Source organism: Engraulis encrasicolus, chromosome 16 (genome assembly GCF_034702125.1).
Source record: "Engraulis encrasicolus isolate BLACKSEA-1 chromosome 16, IST_EnEncr_1.0, whole genome shotgun sequence".
In the NCBI taxonomy this organism is placed as follows: Eukaryota; Metazoa; Chordata; class Actinopteri; order Clupeiformes; family Engraulidae; genus Engraulis; species Engraulis encrasicolus.
This window is the reverse complement of record NC_085872.1, coordinates 22,273,133-22,290,305: the sequence shown is the minus strand read 5'-3', so window position 1 is coordinate 22,290,305 and position 17,173 is coordinate 22,273,133. Positions and strand designations below refer to the sequence as shown.

Below are 17,173 nucleotides of genomic sequence, written 5' to 3'. Positions count from 1 at the left end.
CGTGTGATTTGCACAGGCTATCGTACATGTAGTATACAGTATGTGCTGTCTAATGAAATGGATGTATAGAGTGAATGAAGATACGATATTCATATGGGCAAAATCACTTTTTTAGAAGGTAAAACACAATGAAACACACAGATATGGGTTTGTGTGTATGTACTGTCAGCTTTAGTCAATAATGTCAGCAAAGGCTGGGCGACTTGTAGAACAGAACGTAGACGACATAAGCTTGGGGTTTTGATGACCTGAGTGTGTCCTCGTGTCGAGGATATGCGCCTCTTCATTATTAATCACCTCAGCCTGTCACGGCCAACAGCCATCGCCTCTCTTCCCCCTCCTTTAAATGAGAGTCCTACTCAAGGGCCATTGACCTGGATATGACTTGCCCTGGACGCCATGGCTGGGACGCGCACACAGACAGCGACACACAGACGGAGACACACAGACGCACACACAGACAGCGACACACACAGACGCACACACACACAGACGCACACACACACAGACGCACACACACAGACGCACACACACAGACGCACACACACAGACGCACACACACAGACGCACACACACAGACGCACACACACAGACGCACACACACAGACAGACGCACAGACACACACACACAGACAGCGACACAAAGACAGCGACACGCACACACAGACACACGCACACACAGACAGACACGCACAGACACGCACACGCACAGACAGACACGCACACGCACACAGACACGCACACGCACACAGACACGCACACAGACACACACACGCACACAGACGCAGACACGCACACAGACGCAGACACGCACACAGACGCAGACACGCACACACAGACGCACACACACAGACACACACACACACACACAGACACACACACACACACACACACACACACACACACACACAGACAGCGACACGCACACAGACACACGCACACACAGACAGACACACGCGCACACATAGACGGCTACACAAAGACAGCGACACGCACACAGAGACACACGCACACAGAGACACACGCACACAGAGACACACGCACACAGAGACACACGCACACAGACAGACACGCACACAGACAGACACGCACACACATAGACACAGACAGCGGCACAGGCGCACACAGACAGCGACACACGCGCACATAGACACATGCGCACACAGACACAGGCGCACACGGACACACACACGGACACACACACGGACACACACACACCACTTCCATCTTACAGTGTTCTGGACGTGAGTCAGAGGGACTTTGGGCCTGAGTGTATTTAGGTTCTGGGGCTCTGTTGTGTTGTGTTGTGGAACCTGTCCTGTGTCTGCCAGTTCGAGTTAGTCCGGCTGGCACAGCCCCTTTGTGCCCCTATGAGGCCCCCTTCCTCCTCCCTGGCTCTTTGGCCTATGAAGGCTCGCTCTTCAATTATGCACAACATTACATGCCTGCATGTTTATGCCTCACCATGGCTAAGACTGTCCGTGCCACTGCCCGTGTTTGCACTCTCTCTCTGTCTGTATGTCTGTCTTCCTCACCCTGCCTCTGTGGTTCTGTCTTTCTTCTCCCCTCCCCCTTTCTTTCTTTCTTTCTTTCTTTCTTTCTTTCTTTCTTTCTTTCTTTCTTTCTTTCTTTCTTTCTTTCTTTCTTTCTTTCTTTCTTTCTTTCTTTCTTTCTTTCTCACTTTTTACAGTATCTCTATCTATATGTTTTTCAGTCAGCTATCCTGATTCATATGTATTAAGTTCATTATGTCTAACTGTTTAACTTAAACACTTAGGGTTTTCTTTTGCCTGAAGACATGTAAAAATGTTTATCTTTTACCTGACATGTTTTGACGGTGTTACTTCCTTCTTCATAAATATCCTGATTCATACTATCATACTATTGGGCTGACTAGCTGTGGGGTCCCAATGAGCTACACATTCGGTTGTCCATCTTAAGCTACTATTGTGTGTGTTTTTTTAATGAGATGTTTTGCCAAACTTGAAGTGGCAAACAAGAATTTTTCTCAGTCACCTATGTAAGTGATGGATTTGCTACTGCATGCTCACAAATTCAGTCTGGCTCTCTTTGGAAAATAGATTGGTGCTGTGAAGTTTTTTTTTTGGTGCGAGGATTTCCATTTGTCAATTAATTAAAAGCAAGGCCATTGATTCAGCTTCCATAATGGGATTTCAGTGATTAATAACCTTTCCTGGAAACCCAATTACTTGGCATTATTTTTTATCATTATAGGAGCTCGTTAGGGCTGCGTTAAGTACGAAGTAGCATGATGAGTGCATCCGAGGTGTCTCTTGCTGCTTAACAGAGTGACTTTAAGTATGCTTATGAATCATTATACACAGTAATTGTTAATATGTCATCGGTAATTTCATTGTTTGATGCTTTCAATGAAGGGAGTTTTGGAATATTTTGAAGTTCTGTCAGAGGGATGCCTGTTTCGACATGAAACAGTAGCTAAAACTACATCACAAGTATATTCTCTGAAGTTAAAACTCTGAAGTCGGACAATTTTCATAGATAACCCATAGCTCGTCCATATTTCACTTTTCAGAAACTTTCCTGTAGTCCTCCCTGAAAAGTTGGGTGCCTTCAAAAGCGGTGGTCCTCTGGGCAGTGGCTCTGTTAGCCAGCTGATAAATGTGTTTGTGAAAGTAATCCAGCATGGCGGAAACAAAGCCCCAGTGTGCTCTGTACTTGTGGGAACGGACTTTCAGTGTGATTATGGACAGCTTCAAGTATGTCGCGCACGCAGGGATATTTTGCTGTGAACAGCACCGTGCCCCACTTCCATTCTGCATCGCTCATTGAACACAGTCATCATTCTGGATTTGTCTCTGCCATGCTCCCACAGACTCTTTTTGAGCCCTGTGGGTGCTGTCCACATACAACACAACACAATACAATACAATACCACCTGTATTTATATAGTGCAATATCACAACTAAAGTTGTCTCAAAGTGCGTACATACATTACACACATGGCAACTTCATGAACAGGGGGGAGTTGTTTTCACCATCTCCTTAGCATAACGTGTGTGTGTGTGTGTGTTGTGTGTGTGTGTTGTGTGTGTGTGTTGTGTGTGTTGTGTGTGTTGTGTGTGTTGTGTGTGTGTGTGTGTGTGTGTGTGTGTGTGTGTGTGTGTGTGTGCGTGTGTGCGTGTGTGCGTGTGTGCGTGTGTGCGTGTGTGCGTGTGTGCGTGCGTGCGTGCGTGCGTGCGTGTGTTATGTGTGCACACCCACATTTGTGTGTCTTCTTGTGTAGGAAGTAAGCACATTGAAGGCTGTCTGGCTGCATTCGAGTTTCTATTGTCACACTCCATCTCTTCGCTCAGTGATAGTGACAGACTGCCATTTTGAGAGATGGTCAGGAGGAGTTCGCTGCGACGCTACTTGACCAGCCAAGGCCTGCCAGCCGGCCCACCAGGTCCACCTTATCTCCAAGTCTCACCTGGACTGCATACCGTGCGCACTGCCAGCCCAATGCCATTGGCCATCAGGGTGGAAGACAAAGCTGACCACAGCCTGCCGTTAGGCCGAGTGTGTTGCTTCGCTAGGCAGTTTGTGTTGCTTGGCCAGCCTTGTACATAGTACCTGTATGTACAGAACTAGACAGTAGTGTGCACAGACACACAGAGACACACAGAGACACACAGAGACACACAGAGACACACAGAGACACACAGAGACACACAGACACACACAGACACACACAGACACACACAGACACACACAGACACACACAGACACACACAGACACACACACAGACACACACACAGACACACACAGACACACCATACTGTGCTGCTGCGCAATCCTTTGCCAACTCTAATGTTTCAGAGCTTTTACCAACACACACCCCCCAGAATCCTCAACAGACACTGTGGTCATAACTCAGGGTAATGGTTTCATACAGAGACGCCACAAAGGAGTGATGCATACTGTATGTGTCAACCCAACAGTAGACTGAATCAGACATGGGACTTTTTCCATGTATACTTGGTGCCAGTGTATTGATGACAATCCCATAAAAATACTAAACGAATAGTAAATGAGGTGTATACTGCTCGGCGTCAGACAAGCTGGTGTACTGTGATGAATGTGTTGTAGCCCTGAAGGGGTACTTTTTTTTTAAAGGGACACTGTGTGAGATTTTTAGTTGTTTATTTCCAGAATTTATGCTGCCCATTCACTAATGTTACCTTTTTCATGAATACTTACCACCACCATCAAATTCTAAGTATTCATTATGACTGGGAAAATTGTACTTTTCATACATGAAAAGGGGGATCTTCTCCATGGTCCGCCATTTTGAATTTCCAAAAATAGCCATTTTTATCTGCAAAAATGACTCTACTTGGACCATACTAGAAAATATTTATTTGTTTCTTAGAAAACGTTCATGTAAAGATCAAATTTGGCAATAGGCAGCCCAGTTTCAATGAGCAGCATAGTTGCAGTACCCTTTTTGACCATTTCCTGCACAGTGTCCCTTTAAAGACATCTCGTGTAATACATTATGTATTCCATTGCTAGTCATTCTCCAAGTCTCTCCCATAACAGCACACCTCATCCATTCATAGCGAAAATTGAAAATCATAATTAAAAAAATATGTTTAGGGAAAAAAATAAAAATAAATCAAGAAGCATTCATTTTGTCATTATGGCATGGACACAGCAGGTGTACTGTTTGCAAAGATAGCTGTTGTGTCTTTGTCTATCTTGGGTTTGTAGTCTTGTTGTCCCAGGTCACCAGCGGTTCTGCTTGGAACTTCCTAGGTGTTGGCAGTAGAACTAGCTGTCAGGTCCGGTGTGTATCCGCCTATTCTAACAGAACATAGGCAGAGGCAGAATCATGCACTCCATTACAACATAGGGGACAGCTGACATTAATCTTCCGGTCTCCCACATACCTCCACTCTGCCTCTCTACCATCTCTCATGTTTTAACACACACACACACACACACACACACACACACACACACACACACACACACACACACACACACACACACACACACACACACACACACACACACACACACACACACTTTCTCTTCCCGCACTGCTGCCTGTGTGTGTAGAGGTGACATCTGGTTTGTGAAATACTGCCATGTTTGGCCAGTTACAGCTATAGGGTGTCCTGTGCACAGAAAGCCTCAGATCTGGCCGACACACTGACAATTGAAATGGCCCTACCGTGAACTAACAGTAGGGCACTAGGTTGCTACACCAGTGACCCGGGTTCGATTCCGGCCTGGGTCATTTGCCAATCCTTCCCTGTCTCTCTCTCCCCACTCATTTCCTGTCCCTCTGTCACTGTCCTATCATAAATAAAGCACAAAAGTAAAAACAAAAATCCTTTGAAAAATAAGAAAATTGCCATGATCTGTCGGTAATAGGGGTTTAACGATACACTCCTCCCATGATTCAGTGTGTATCACGATGTTGGACCTACGATTCGATACACACCACGATTTTGTTTTTAAAAAAGTTTTAAAATAATAACAATCATGAATTGAAGCTTGGGAGCACCATCACATCCTATCATGCGATTGTTTTCTGGACAGAAGGGTAACGGAACATTGAAAGGGCGTGTCACTATACGTGCTGCCTTCTTGCATCACAATACAGGGGTGCGTTTCTTGAAACCATAGTTGCTAACTAGATTAGCTACTTTCTTTGTTTGCAATTCAATTTCCCATTGGTAACTACGGAAGTTGCTAACTGGCTAATAACTACGCTTTTGAGAAATGCACCCCAGTATTGTGAGTCTGCTTATCACAATTTCTCGATTCAATACAAATAGATTGGAGAATAATCTAGCCTGTACAAACCCTACCCCTTCTACATACACCCCTGGCCCCTGCCCCCTGCCTCTCTGCCCTTCATTCACGTTGACCTACTTCTGGACAAAGCTGCCACATACAGTACATGCCAGGGCCAGAGTTTGCCGGCTTTGGTAATGACCAAATTGCTAGCTAGATTTATAATGCCATTTCTGAAAGACGTTTGTACTGTAACCGTGTTTGGAAACAGTCGGACTGTTGAGAAGTCGGCATGTTTGTAGTGGTTGTAGTAGGAAGTGGCAGCGTACATCTTGTATTAACCTTTTTAATGCCTGTACAATTACATACTGTGTTCACTTTGTGTGTGCGTCCTGCCAAAAAAAAAAGATTGAACGCGAGAGAATCGACTGTGTCATGTGTCTGATAGCGTTTGGCTTGGTCTGACAAATAATCATTATGTGTTGGTTCACCATGAAGACACATCCAGCTGGAAAATGTGTTATTCTACAAAAAGCAATTTTGTTATTGATATTTAACTGTGGCCTCTCTGTCTTTCTCCCCATTACCCCCCCCCTCTCTCTCTCTCTCCCCCGCCTCTCTCTCTCTCTCCCTCTGGCTCTGTCTCAGCTGTTTCTACCCTTGGATTTCAGATGACATATGGCGTTATGGTCAGGTGTTAGGCTTCTGTGTAAAGCTTTAATTAATAGGAGTGGTTGCTACTAGCACCTGCATCTCTCCCTGTCTCTGTCTGTCTGTCTGGCTCTCTCTCACTCACTCACTCACTCACTCACACTCTCTCTCTCTCTCTCTCTCTCTCTCTCTCCATCTCTCCGTATCTGTAACCCATGTCTCAGTGGTGACCTGGCACAGGACTCGTGTGAGACAGGACAGGATGGTGGTGTAGCAAGGTCACTGAGCGTGCACACACATGCATACAAACTCAAACACATACAGTACACACTCAAACAGATACACACACACACACCACCACTCTTTGTCGACCATACCAGCACGTTACTCTCTTTCTGGCATATTGTGCTCTCTCTTTCTCACTCACTCACTCACACACACACACACACACACACACACACACACACACACACACACACACACACACACACACACACACACACACACACACACACACACACACACACACACACACACACACACACACACACACACACACACACACGTCACCATGAAGACCAGATACGTACAAGTACAGTAATGCGCCCCATGGAAGGTGTCCAGGCCCTCGCTGTTGAGGACGGCAGCGTGAGTGAGGATGTTGTGGAGAGGGAGGGAGAGAGGGGGGGATTTGGACAGCAGTGGGGAATATTTCAGGGTCGTCGACTCGGCACTCATTCAGCCTCCCAGCAGAGCTGCCTTCCTGTCTTAGCCGTAGCCTCTGCTGCACGGTTTCTATTTCCTGCACTCTGGCGCTGCTTCCTGGCTCTTTGTCCACCCCTCCTCTCCTCTCCTCTCCTCTCCTCCCCTCTCCTCTCCTCTCCTCTCCTCTCCTCTCCTCTCCTCTCCTCTCCTCTCCCTACTCCCCTCCACAGCCACACCATCCCTCCTCTTCCTTCTAGTCCAAAGGTGTGTATAATATATATGGGCTCTGATCTCCTCCCACTACACTGAAATCTCCAGGTTTCTGGGGAGCTTAGAAGCCCCTGACGGAATAGAGTCTGCTCTGCTCTAATTCCATTGTTGGCCGCGAACAAAAGGTTCCGTGTGACACTGGATTGGGAACGGAATGATCTTGCGGAATATCCATGTGATCGGCGGGCGGGCGGGCGGGGAGGTGTCATGATAGTACTGGGCTATAGTATGCTTGGACCTGAACTTCAAAGCAGTGCCATTGCCAAGGTAATTTATTAGCAATCAAAGTATGCAGTACATCGTACTGTATATACAGCACATCCTGTATGTTCTGCACATCCTGTAATCCACAGTGCATATGCACACATAGATGCAGAGATACATACTGCATATGAAAAACGTATGCATTGCTGCCATTGACAGTAAATAGAATGGACGCCAAATCAACGCTATTTGCCATTCAACGCTTTGAAGCCAGATTTGGGAACATTCCAACTTACATTCCACCTTAGCAACGCCAAACGCAGGTGCTGATTGGACAACAACAAGACTTCTAACGGTCAATCAAACCATGTTCTGATGCTCATTGGTCAATTTAACTTTTAATATCTCTCTAAAACAAAACATCACCACAAAAAATCACCACCCTGGTAAGTTGGAGAGCAAGGTGACCTACTAGTTGAGCGAAAAATTATCCCCCTGGAGTGGCATTTAAGGGAGATACAGGGTTTTATGTCTCTCATAGGAATGAATGGGATTTGGCCATTTTTTGGTCTTTTTGGGTCCAACCTTGGCTCCAACTTGGCTTCAACAATGAAATAGAATTTTGGCCTCCATTCTATTTACTCTCAATGATTGCTGCATATGCATGCTGTGTTTAAAGCTAGATAGGATCTTGTCTAACATGTGCCCTTCTCTCCATTTTTTTTCTTTCTGGAGTCCGAGCGCACCCCTATCCACTTCTTTCATCAACAGATATTCCACTTATTATCATGAAAAAACGCACACTCATGTGTGTTCATGTGACTCACGCTGTACTCTCTGGTAGAGAGTCCTCACGAGCCATTCTGTCTGAATGAGTCTAAATCCCTCCTGTTCAAACAGTTCTAGAATGCCTCTACCGTCACCAGAGTTCAAGGTTCCCTTGGCTGGGAATTTGTCATCTCTGGTGCCTTGCTCCTGTCTCTGAGAAAATGAATGGTGTAATGAACAGAGCACCACTCTCTCTTTCTGGCGCACTAGTACGTGTACAACACACGCACACACACATGCACACACACACGCACACACACACATACCCACACATACCCAGGCAAGCAAAGGCACTCAATACTTTTGAAAGCTCTTGACAATGGGTGCACAATGGTACGGAGTCACATTGTCATTTTCAGGAGTGATGGCACTGAGAAGTAATGGCACTCGTACGTTATCTGCAATCGAAGCGAGTCAGTCAAAACAAAGAGCTGTCAGACCCTTGGCGCATAGTTCCCTTCACTGAAAGGGGTCGGGTGAACACCGTTTCTTTGGTGCAGAGGCCGATCCTTAAGAGGTGTTCATTGATCATGGCTTTTCTGTGAGGAACAAGTTTCTATGATGGTGAATGAATATGACCTTTGTTTGAGACTGCCTCCAGGGAAGCTGCTGTGTTTTACCGTCTTTACTTTCATCAGGCAGATAGTGTATGTTTTTTTTCCTTAAGTAGAAGTCTGAAAATATGTCTGTTCTAGAATGAAATTCTGTCAGAAAGATATTTCTAACATACAACTAATAGAAACGTTTTTTTTTTCTGCAGGGTCGCCATGTCAAGACCGGGCAACTGGCAGCCATCAAGTGCATGGATGTCACTGGGGTGAGTTTTGTTTTTTCCTCTCCATCATCCTATGATACTTACTGTCTGTCACTATGTGCTGTAGGGGCCTCTGATTTTGCTTGATGTTTTCTTCGCTGCACTATGGTTGCTTCTTGCATAGAAGTCGTGTTATATTTAGACTTAGACTTCTTTATTGTCCATTAAACTTACATAAAATGGAAAATTTGCTTTGGTGGTGGCATAAGGACTCACAAGGACACACAAGACAAACACACATCACTGTCAACACATTAAAGAATACTGTGTTACTGCATGAAATTTTAAAATGAACAAAATACTACTGCTAAAATACTAAAATACTACTATATGAAGTGGTATTATATGCACATGGAATGGGACCAATAAGTGGCTCCTGCTGCATCTCTTTATCTAGCTATGTGTCTATTTATGTACAGTATATGTCTGTCTGTCTGTCTGTCGAATGAAGCCATCTATCAAAATATTGATCTCTCTATCTTTCCATCTCTCAGTCACTCTCTCTACCTACTACCTAATGTGTTGTCGTCCCGATGGACTGTTTTCGAGAGAGCTTTTGTATTGGGTTGCATCCATGATAAATATTGCAGCTCTCTCCTGGGCTTTGCCTCTGTGAATGTGCCTGTGATGCGCTAGTCGTGAGTCAGTCAGCGCAGGCACCGTTAACCCATTGGCAGGCTTTCATATCACCCCCGCAGCCATCGAACCGGCACAGCTCTGCTTTAAGGGCTTTGATGATATTAGGTGTGGTAAAAACGCCACCTCTGGAGTGAGGCTGCATAAACAGAGATTCACCCCTCCGTCTCTCTGTCCCTTAATCTTGAGTCATGCCGCCTGTGTCACAGCATCACAGCGTTTTTTTGATTACACATTTGAAACAAAAGTGGAAGAGCCGCACCCTGCCAGGGATGTGCCATGTACTATCAAATAATTTCCTCCCAAGATACATCCTGGACCTACATGAATCAGTCAGAACTGTCCTCAGCTCTGATGCTTGACATGACCAGCGCTGGCAGTGGCAGTGGAGTAGTGACACTACGAGAGGCTGTCCACTGGCTGTCTGTATTGTGTGGGCATCAACCCAGAAAACCATTTAGTTTGCCCCTGGCAAGGATGAGAGGAGAGGAGAGGAGAGGAGAGGAGAGGAGAGGAGAGGAGAGGAGAGGAGAGAGGAGAGAGGAGAGAGGAGAGAGGAGAGAGGTGGGTGTGGAGGAGGAGGTGGAGGGGGGGAGTGGTGGAGGTGGTGGTGGAGGAGGAGCCGGTGGGAGGTTGGGAGCTGGAAGGGAGGGAATTGGGTGTCTGGCAAGACATCAGGGGCCGGAGGGGATCGATCCACAGTCCCTCCCTCCCGCCCCTCCCTAATCCCCATCACACCCTGCAGCTTGCCCTCGCCTCGCCTCGCCTCCCCTCGCCTCGCCTCGCCTCGCCTCGCCTCCCCTCGCCTGTTCTGTTCTCTTCTGTCCCAGGGGAATCCATCTATGCCCAGCCCACGGGGAGAGGCCAGTCCAGTCCAGTGCAGTGCAGTGCAGTGCAGGCTGCCTCTCAATCGCACTCGCACTCACACTCGCACCCACACAGGACCCACCAGGTGGACGGAGGCCCCGGCAGGGCAGTCCAGGCAGTCAGATGGATGACCCGCAGTGCTGCTGGAGGCGTCTGTGCTGCTGAGTCAGGCCCCAACGCCTAAACCAGTGATTCTCAAAGTGTGGTCCGCGGCAGAGCTGGACCACACAGGGATTTCTACTTTTCCAAGACAAGCTAGCAAAATGCTATATTTGTAACATTAGAAAGCCAAACATGTCGGAAGTCATATTTTCACCACAATAAGGCTTGTAAATGTGAATAAAAAGTAGGCCTAAGTGATCTCGAAATAGCACCTGTCAACTGTCAATTCAGTTGAGAGGTGGTCCCTGAACATTTTTGGGGGGACAAAGTGGTCCTCGGTCTGAACAAGTTTGAGAATCACTGACCTAAACTAACAGCCTCCAGCTATGGACTCCCCTGCATGATTTATCTACCACCCCCACCCCCACCCCCACCCCCCCACTCTCCGCTACCTCAATGATGACTGGGGAGTAAATGAAAGGCTGGGCATATCTTATTGTGCCTCTCTCTCTCTCTCTCTCTCACCTGTTGATTTATATGTACTGTACAGCAGCCCATTGAGCAGGAGAGACCACAGATCAATGTTTCTGTTGGACCTTTTGACTCTTTAGGGTAATTAGAGGTCTTCGTCCTGCCCGTGTTGTTCATCTTCAATCGGGCAGAGGATGGGAAAAGGGGGGGTGGGTGGGCAAAAGAGGGTAGAAAGGAAAGACCGGCGGAAGGAGGTAGTCTGGAGAGGTGGTGCTGCAAGACCATTATTTTTAACGGCAGTACATGACTGGCTCTTTGCAGTGCATTTGAGGATGAAAGTGTCTCTCCTGGGGCCTGTTAGGTGGCCCAGAGGTGCGCTTCAAAGTGGAGTGTAATGGCCTCGAGATGACGATAGCAAGTCTCCAGGACCTCTGGCCCTGCTCTGCTCTCTTCATCCTGGCCACACAGATGGTCCAGTGCAGGCCAGGGTTACTCCCCTGAGATCACCATTGATGCATATTTGCATTGTGGTTTTTCGGGTGTAGGTGATGCCGGGGAGATGGGTGAACTGCGAAATGACCGTGATGCGCTAGTCTTGAGTCAGGCAGCGCAGGCACAGTTAACTCATTGGCAGGCTTTCATCTCACCCCCGCAGCCATCGATCGATGGGTGAACTGCGAAATCCTTCTTTTATAAATAGGCTATAATCGTATAATTTAGCTATCCTAGTGATGCATAGGTAATGGGTTAACTGAGAACATGTTTTATACTATACTATGATGCTGAGCCCTGAGGATGGTCTGTAGACCAAAAGTTTGGCAAATTGAAAGAGCACAAAGAGGTGTGTGTGTGTTTAAGTGTGCAGACATGTTTCTTTCATTTATCACATTTTTTTGTATGTTTGGCACCTTTTAATCGAGCTCGCGGTGTAATGCGGTGAAATACTACACTATAACTCACCTACGCTATATTAATTATGAAGCGTGTGGTTTTGCGCACATTCCACTGCACATGAACACGATTGCTAAATGATCCTGTGCTGACCCAACGCGAGCCATAACGACGTCATCCCCTATTGCAGGAGGAAGAGGAGGAGATCAAGGCGGAGATCAACATGTTGAAGAAATACTCCCACCACCGCAATATCGCCACCTACTATGGTGCCTTCATCAAGAGGAACCCACCAGGAGTAGATGACCAGCTTTGGGTGAGCTTGTGTGCTTATGCGAGCGCTCCTGTGTGTGCGTGCTTGTGTACGTGTGTGTGCGCGTGTGCGTGTGCGTGTGCGTGTGCGTGTGCGTGTGCGTGTGCGTGTGTGTGTGTGTGTGTGTGTGTGTGTGTGTGTGTAATGTGCATGTGTGTGAATGTTTATATGTACTTACATGTATTTTTGTGTGCACAGAGTCAGGCTAAAACCTTGTTCTGGTCAAGTGGGACATCGTTTTATCCACGGGCATTGCATTGGCATCGCGTTGCGTTAGCGTTAGCGCTCTCACTCGCATTTGGTTCCGGCCCAGATTAGCAACGATCCAATGCTGCAGCTTTTGTGTCTTGTCCCCTTGGCAAGGCCCTTCTGGCGCGGCGGGGTCCTCCCAGGTCTCGTTGGATACCTTAATATAACATCTCTGGGGATCTTCCCAGCCATTAGTGGACTCACTCGTCTCCACTGCTGCTGAGTCATGCAAAGGCCCTTAATTACCCAGTGGAGAGTCCTTTTGAATACAGATTTAGAAGAGAGGGGGGGCTTTCGGCTTTTGGCTTTCGGCTTTCAGCGGCCTGATTTTGTGTGGTTGGAGGAGAACAAAGGGCTTCCCGTGCTGTGCATACAGTACCTCTGTGGAAGGTTTTTCCAGTGGGCTTGAGACTGCTCGCTCGGCCACGCTATACAGTAGTAGGCCTGAGGAAACGCCGCCAGAGAGCTTGTTCTTTGCTTGTTCAGCAACTTTCGGCACAAGGCAGTGTTGTTGTTTCACATTTCGTCGCTACTTTTAGTGTGTGTGTTCGTGTGCGTGTGCGTGAGTGCGTGCGTGCGTGCGTGCGTGTGTGCGTGCGTGCGTCGGTCTGTCACAGTATGGATTTCTGTGTGTGTGCTTGTACTGCATAGCGTGACTGGTTGACTCCAGTCCGCGGCCATAGGCCAAGCAGAGCTGTAATAGACTGTGAGCTGCTTAAGCGGATACCTCTCTGGGTCTCCCTGCGGCACACTGTATAGGCCCCGAGCATGGAGGGATGGAGGAGCTCAGAAAGACCTAGAAACAGAGATGAACCAGCCGTGTGTGTGTGTGTGTGTGTGTGTGTGTGTGTGTGTGTGTGTGTGTGTGTGTGTGTGTGTGTGTGTGTGTGTGTGTGTGTGTGTGTGTGTGTGTGTGTGTGTGTGTGTGTGTGTGTGTGTGTGTGTGTGTGTGTGTGTGTGTGTGTGTGTGTGTGTGTTTGCGCGTGTGTGTGTGTGTGTTTGCGCGCGCGCGTGTGTGTGTGTGTGTGTGTGTGTTTGCGCGTGTGTGCGCGTGTGTGCGTGCCTGCTATAGCTGGAACATGTGTGTGTGTGTGTGGGTGGGTGCATGGTTGTTCGGGCATGTGCCTCAGTGCTCTGTGTAGTGTGCACAGCTTATCGATTTTAAGACCATTCCAGTCTGAGGAACCCAGGGAGAGGGATTCACTTGTCTGCCGCTGCGTAAAGGTGTCATTCCCTCGCCCCCTTCCTCTAGACTATCCCTCTTTTCCCCTCTCGTCCTCCCTCTCTCCCTTCACCAGTGACAAGGTAATTGTATTTGCTTTATCAGCGGTGAAGATGGCTGTCCGATACCAGGGCACGGAGAGCAAGTGGACGGAGGGTAGGATGGTGGTGGGTGATTTGTGGGTGATGGGGCCACTCCCAGTATACGGAGCTCTATTCAAACCATCAGTCCATCCTCTCTCATGGGTAAAGCATCCTCTCTCATTGCTATTGTTTGTTGAAGTTTTCTTTTAAAGGGACACTGGGCAGCATGAATTCTGGAAATAAACAACTAAAAATCTCACACATTCACTAATGTTACCTTTTTCATGAATACTTACCACCAGCAACAAATTCTAAGTATTCATTATGACTGGAAAAATTGCACTTTTCATACATGAAACCATGGTCCGCCATTTTGAATTTCCAAAAATAGCCATTTTTAGCTGCAAAAATGACTGTACTTGGACCATACTAGAAGATATTTCTTTATTACATAGTAAACTTTCATGTAAAGATCAAATTTGGCAATAGGCAGCCCAGTTTTAATGAGCAGCATAGTTGCAGTACCTTTTTTTGCCCATTTCCTACACATTGTCCCTTTAAAGATTTTTTGGGGGGGCTTTTAAGCATTTATTTTTTTTGTGACAGGACAGTTTGAGATGGTGACAGGAAGTTAGTGGAGAGAGAGAGACTGTGAAGGCTCGGCAAGTGACCCTGCCCTGGACGCCGGTGTAGCAGTCTAGTGCCCAGCCGACTGAGCCACGGCTGGGCCTGTTGAAGTTTTTTGAGTGCAGCCTTGCTCATCGCTGATGATGCAGACGCCTCTTAAAGGGCCGTACACACACGTCGCTACTAGTAACTCACTCAGCGAATGAAGTCAATAGAATGTCGATGTGTTCCAGCGAGACTCGCAGGCGAGTAGGCGAGTACAGTAGAAGCGATGCGATGTGGGTGGATTCCAAGTTGAAAATATTTGAACTTCGAGCGAGGCGAGTAAGCGAGTAACCAATTGGAATGCAGAGTTCGGTACTTCTCGCCTGTTCATTGGCAGTTAAAGCCGCGGGAACATTCAGCGAACGTCCCATGAAAGACTGGCAAGTAGGCGAGCAAGCGAAAAGCTAGCTTTGTGTGTGTACGCCGCTTTAACTCGCCAGAGAGGGAAAGTTCTGGCCACCCCATGCCTGCCTCAGTCAAGACTCTGCCTTTACTGCTGCCCCACCTGTTCCCATCCGCATCTCCCCCTTTTTGTCTCTTCTGTTTTGTGAGCCTCTGAATGGCTACCACGCTGAGGCAACGGTCCAGTGCAGCCGTAGAAATAGTTGCCGGGATGCACGGACGGACACCCTCCAATGCATTTGCCGGGAGTTCCTATAACACTTGACTTAAACGAATCCTTGGCTGCCTACTGCATAATTGGTTTTCCCTCCTCTCCCCCCCCCCCCCACTTTGAATGGACCCCGGCTCACAAAATGATTTTCTTAAGGCCAGTGTCACATGACACTGAAAGCATGGAGGTTTGGACGTGCTGTAGGAATGGTGTGCGTGCGTGCGTGCGTGCGTGCGTGCGTGCGTGCGTGCGTGCGTGCGTGCGTGCGTGCGTGCGTGCGTGCGTGCGTGCGTGCGTGCGTGTGAGGTTATGCTTACAGGGCGAATGTGTGTGTGTGTGTATGTCTGTGTGTTATGCTTACAGGGCGAGTGTGTGTGTGTGTGTGGGGTTACAGTGGCCAGGAAGTGGTGTATGGTGCAGGTATGTATGTACGTACAGTATGGCATAATAACCTAGACTCTCCCTCCTGTGAATCAGCATTTTCCCATTATAGGCTCTATGTCTCCATGTAGGCCTGCTCCTAAACAGGGGCTCTACTCTATACACTGTATAATCATCCAGCCAATTCCTGCATGCACATAGGTACGTACATACCAGGGATGGAAATAAGCACCCGTCCACCTGCCAATGACGGGTACATTTCAGTGGTGACTGGTAACTTTTTCAACCCACCAGTCACTTTGACTGGTAAAAACAGTGAGTGACGACTGGTAGATTTTAAAATCTACCTGCCACCTTGACTGGTGGGGAAAAAACTTGTGTTCCACCCCTGGTACATACATACCCAGTTGTGCTGTGTTTTGTCAGTGTGAAAATGCAGAGTCGTGGGTTTCTGGGTGGCGTGCTACATGCCAGTGTTCCAGTTTCACTTCTGGTTGTTCCGCTTCCAGATGGCTGTCCAGATTGACACTGATGTAACTGGCCACACCGTCAACGCTGTTTTCCTCCCAGTCCCAGTGGGAATAGAGCTGATTAAGGCCCTGGATTTAAGCCGGATTTTTACAAAGTAAATTCGAAAATACTTGGCCAGTGGATTATGCGCTGCCAAAATGTTTAAATTGTTGACACATAAATGTATTAACACACACACACACACACACACACTGACACACACGTCCTCTGGTGTATTTGTCGATGTGTGTTTGTGAGTCTTCCAAACATATCTTAACACTCTCCGAAGACGCATATGGGAACATATTAGTCCTCACTCAGCTGCATCATTTGCCATAGTGTGGCCTTCATCAGCCTCCCAGAAATAGCCCCAGTCTCAGACAAACACTTGAGCCTGCCTGACGATTTCCGTCATCCACGGCCTGAAATGATATCACAGTTCCCTTTTTGTGGTCAGAGATGGAAGGGGGAAAAAAGTTCAGCTGGCAAGAAGCATCTATTGGAAAGGAGAAGTCTAGAGAGAGGACACATTAGCTTTTCCGTGTCTGCTGGTGATATGTGTACATGCTCACAGAGAGAGGAAGTCCTTCATTTTAGCCTTGAAGAGTCATGTCGGCTGTCATGTTGTCTTGGTGTGTTATAAATGCCTATCAAAAAAGCCGGTACAAAAATTGACTGAAGCAGAAACCTGCAGGGCGGGCGTGAGACACCCGGCTGCGAGAGAATGAGTCACTCAATCTGACAACACAAACAGTGGGCACCAATCAATTTCCTCTCCTGTCTTTTTGCTATTTTTGACATACATTTTCACATACATTGCACACTGACTGTACCACAGGACACCATTCACCATTTCCAATCTGCCATCACGAGCCCGTTATTATGAGTCATATTGGGTGCCAAAGCAATGCTAATATTCTG

The 17,173-nt window shown here is 47.4% G+C and overlaps 1 protein-coding gene across 2 annotated transcripts in view; it reads left to right on the top strand.

Annotated features, from left to right (window-relative positions):
- Window positions 1-17,173, top strand: part of tnika (TRAF2 and NCK interacting kinase a) — a 104,229-nt gene that overhangs the window by 34,481 nt on the left and 52,575 nt on the right. For both annotated transcript variants that reach the window (XM_063219009.1, XM_063219008.1), the window contains exons 3-4: window positions 9,189-9,245; window positions 12,400-12,525. In XM_063219009.1, the coding sequence (XP_063075079.1) occupies window positions 9,189-9,245; window positions 12,400-12,525 (183 nt within the window). The remainder of the gene's footprint in view (window positions 1-9,188; window positions 9,246-12,399; window positions 12,526-17,173) is intronic.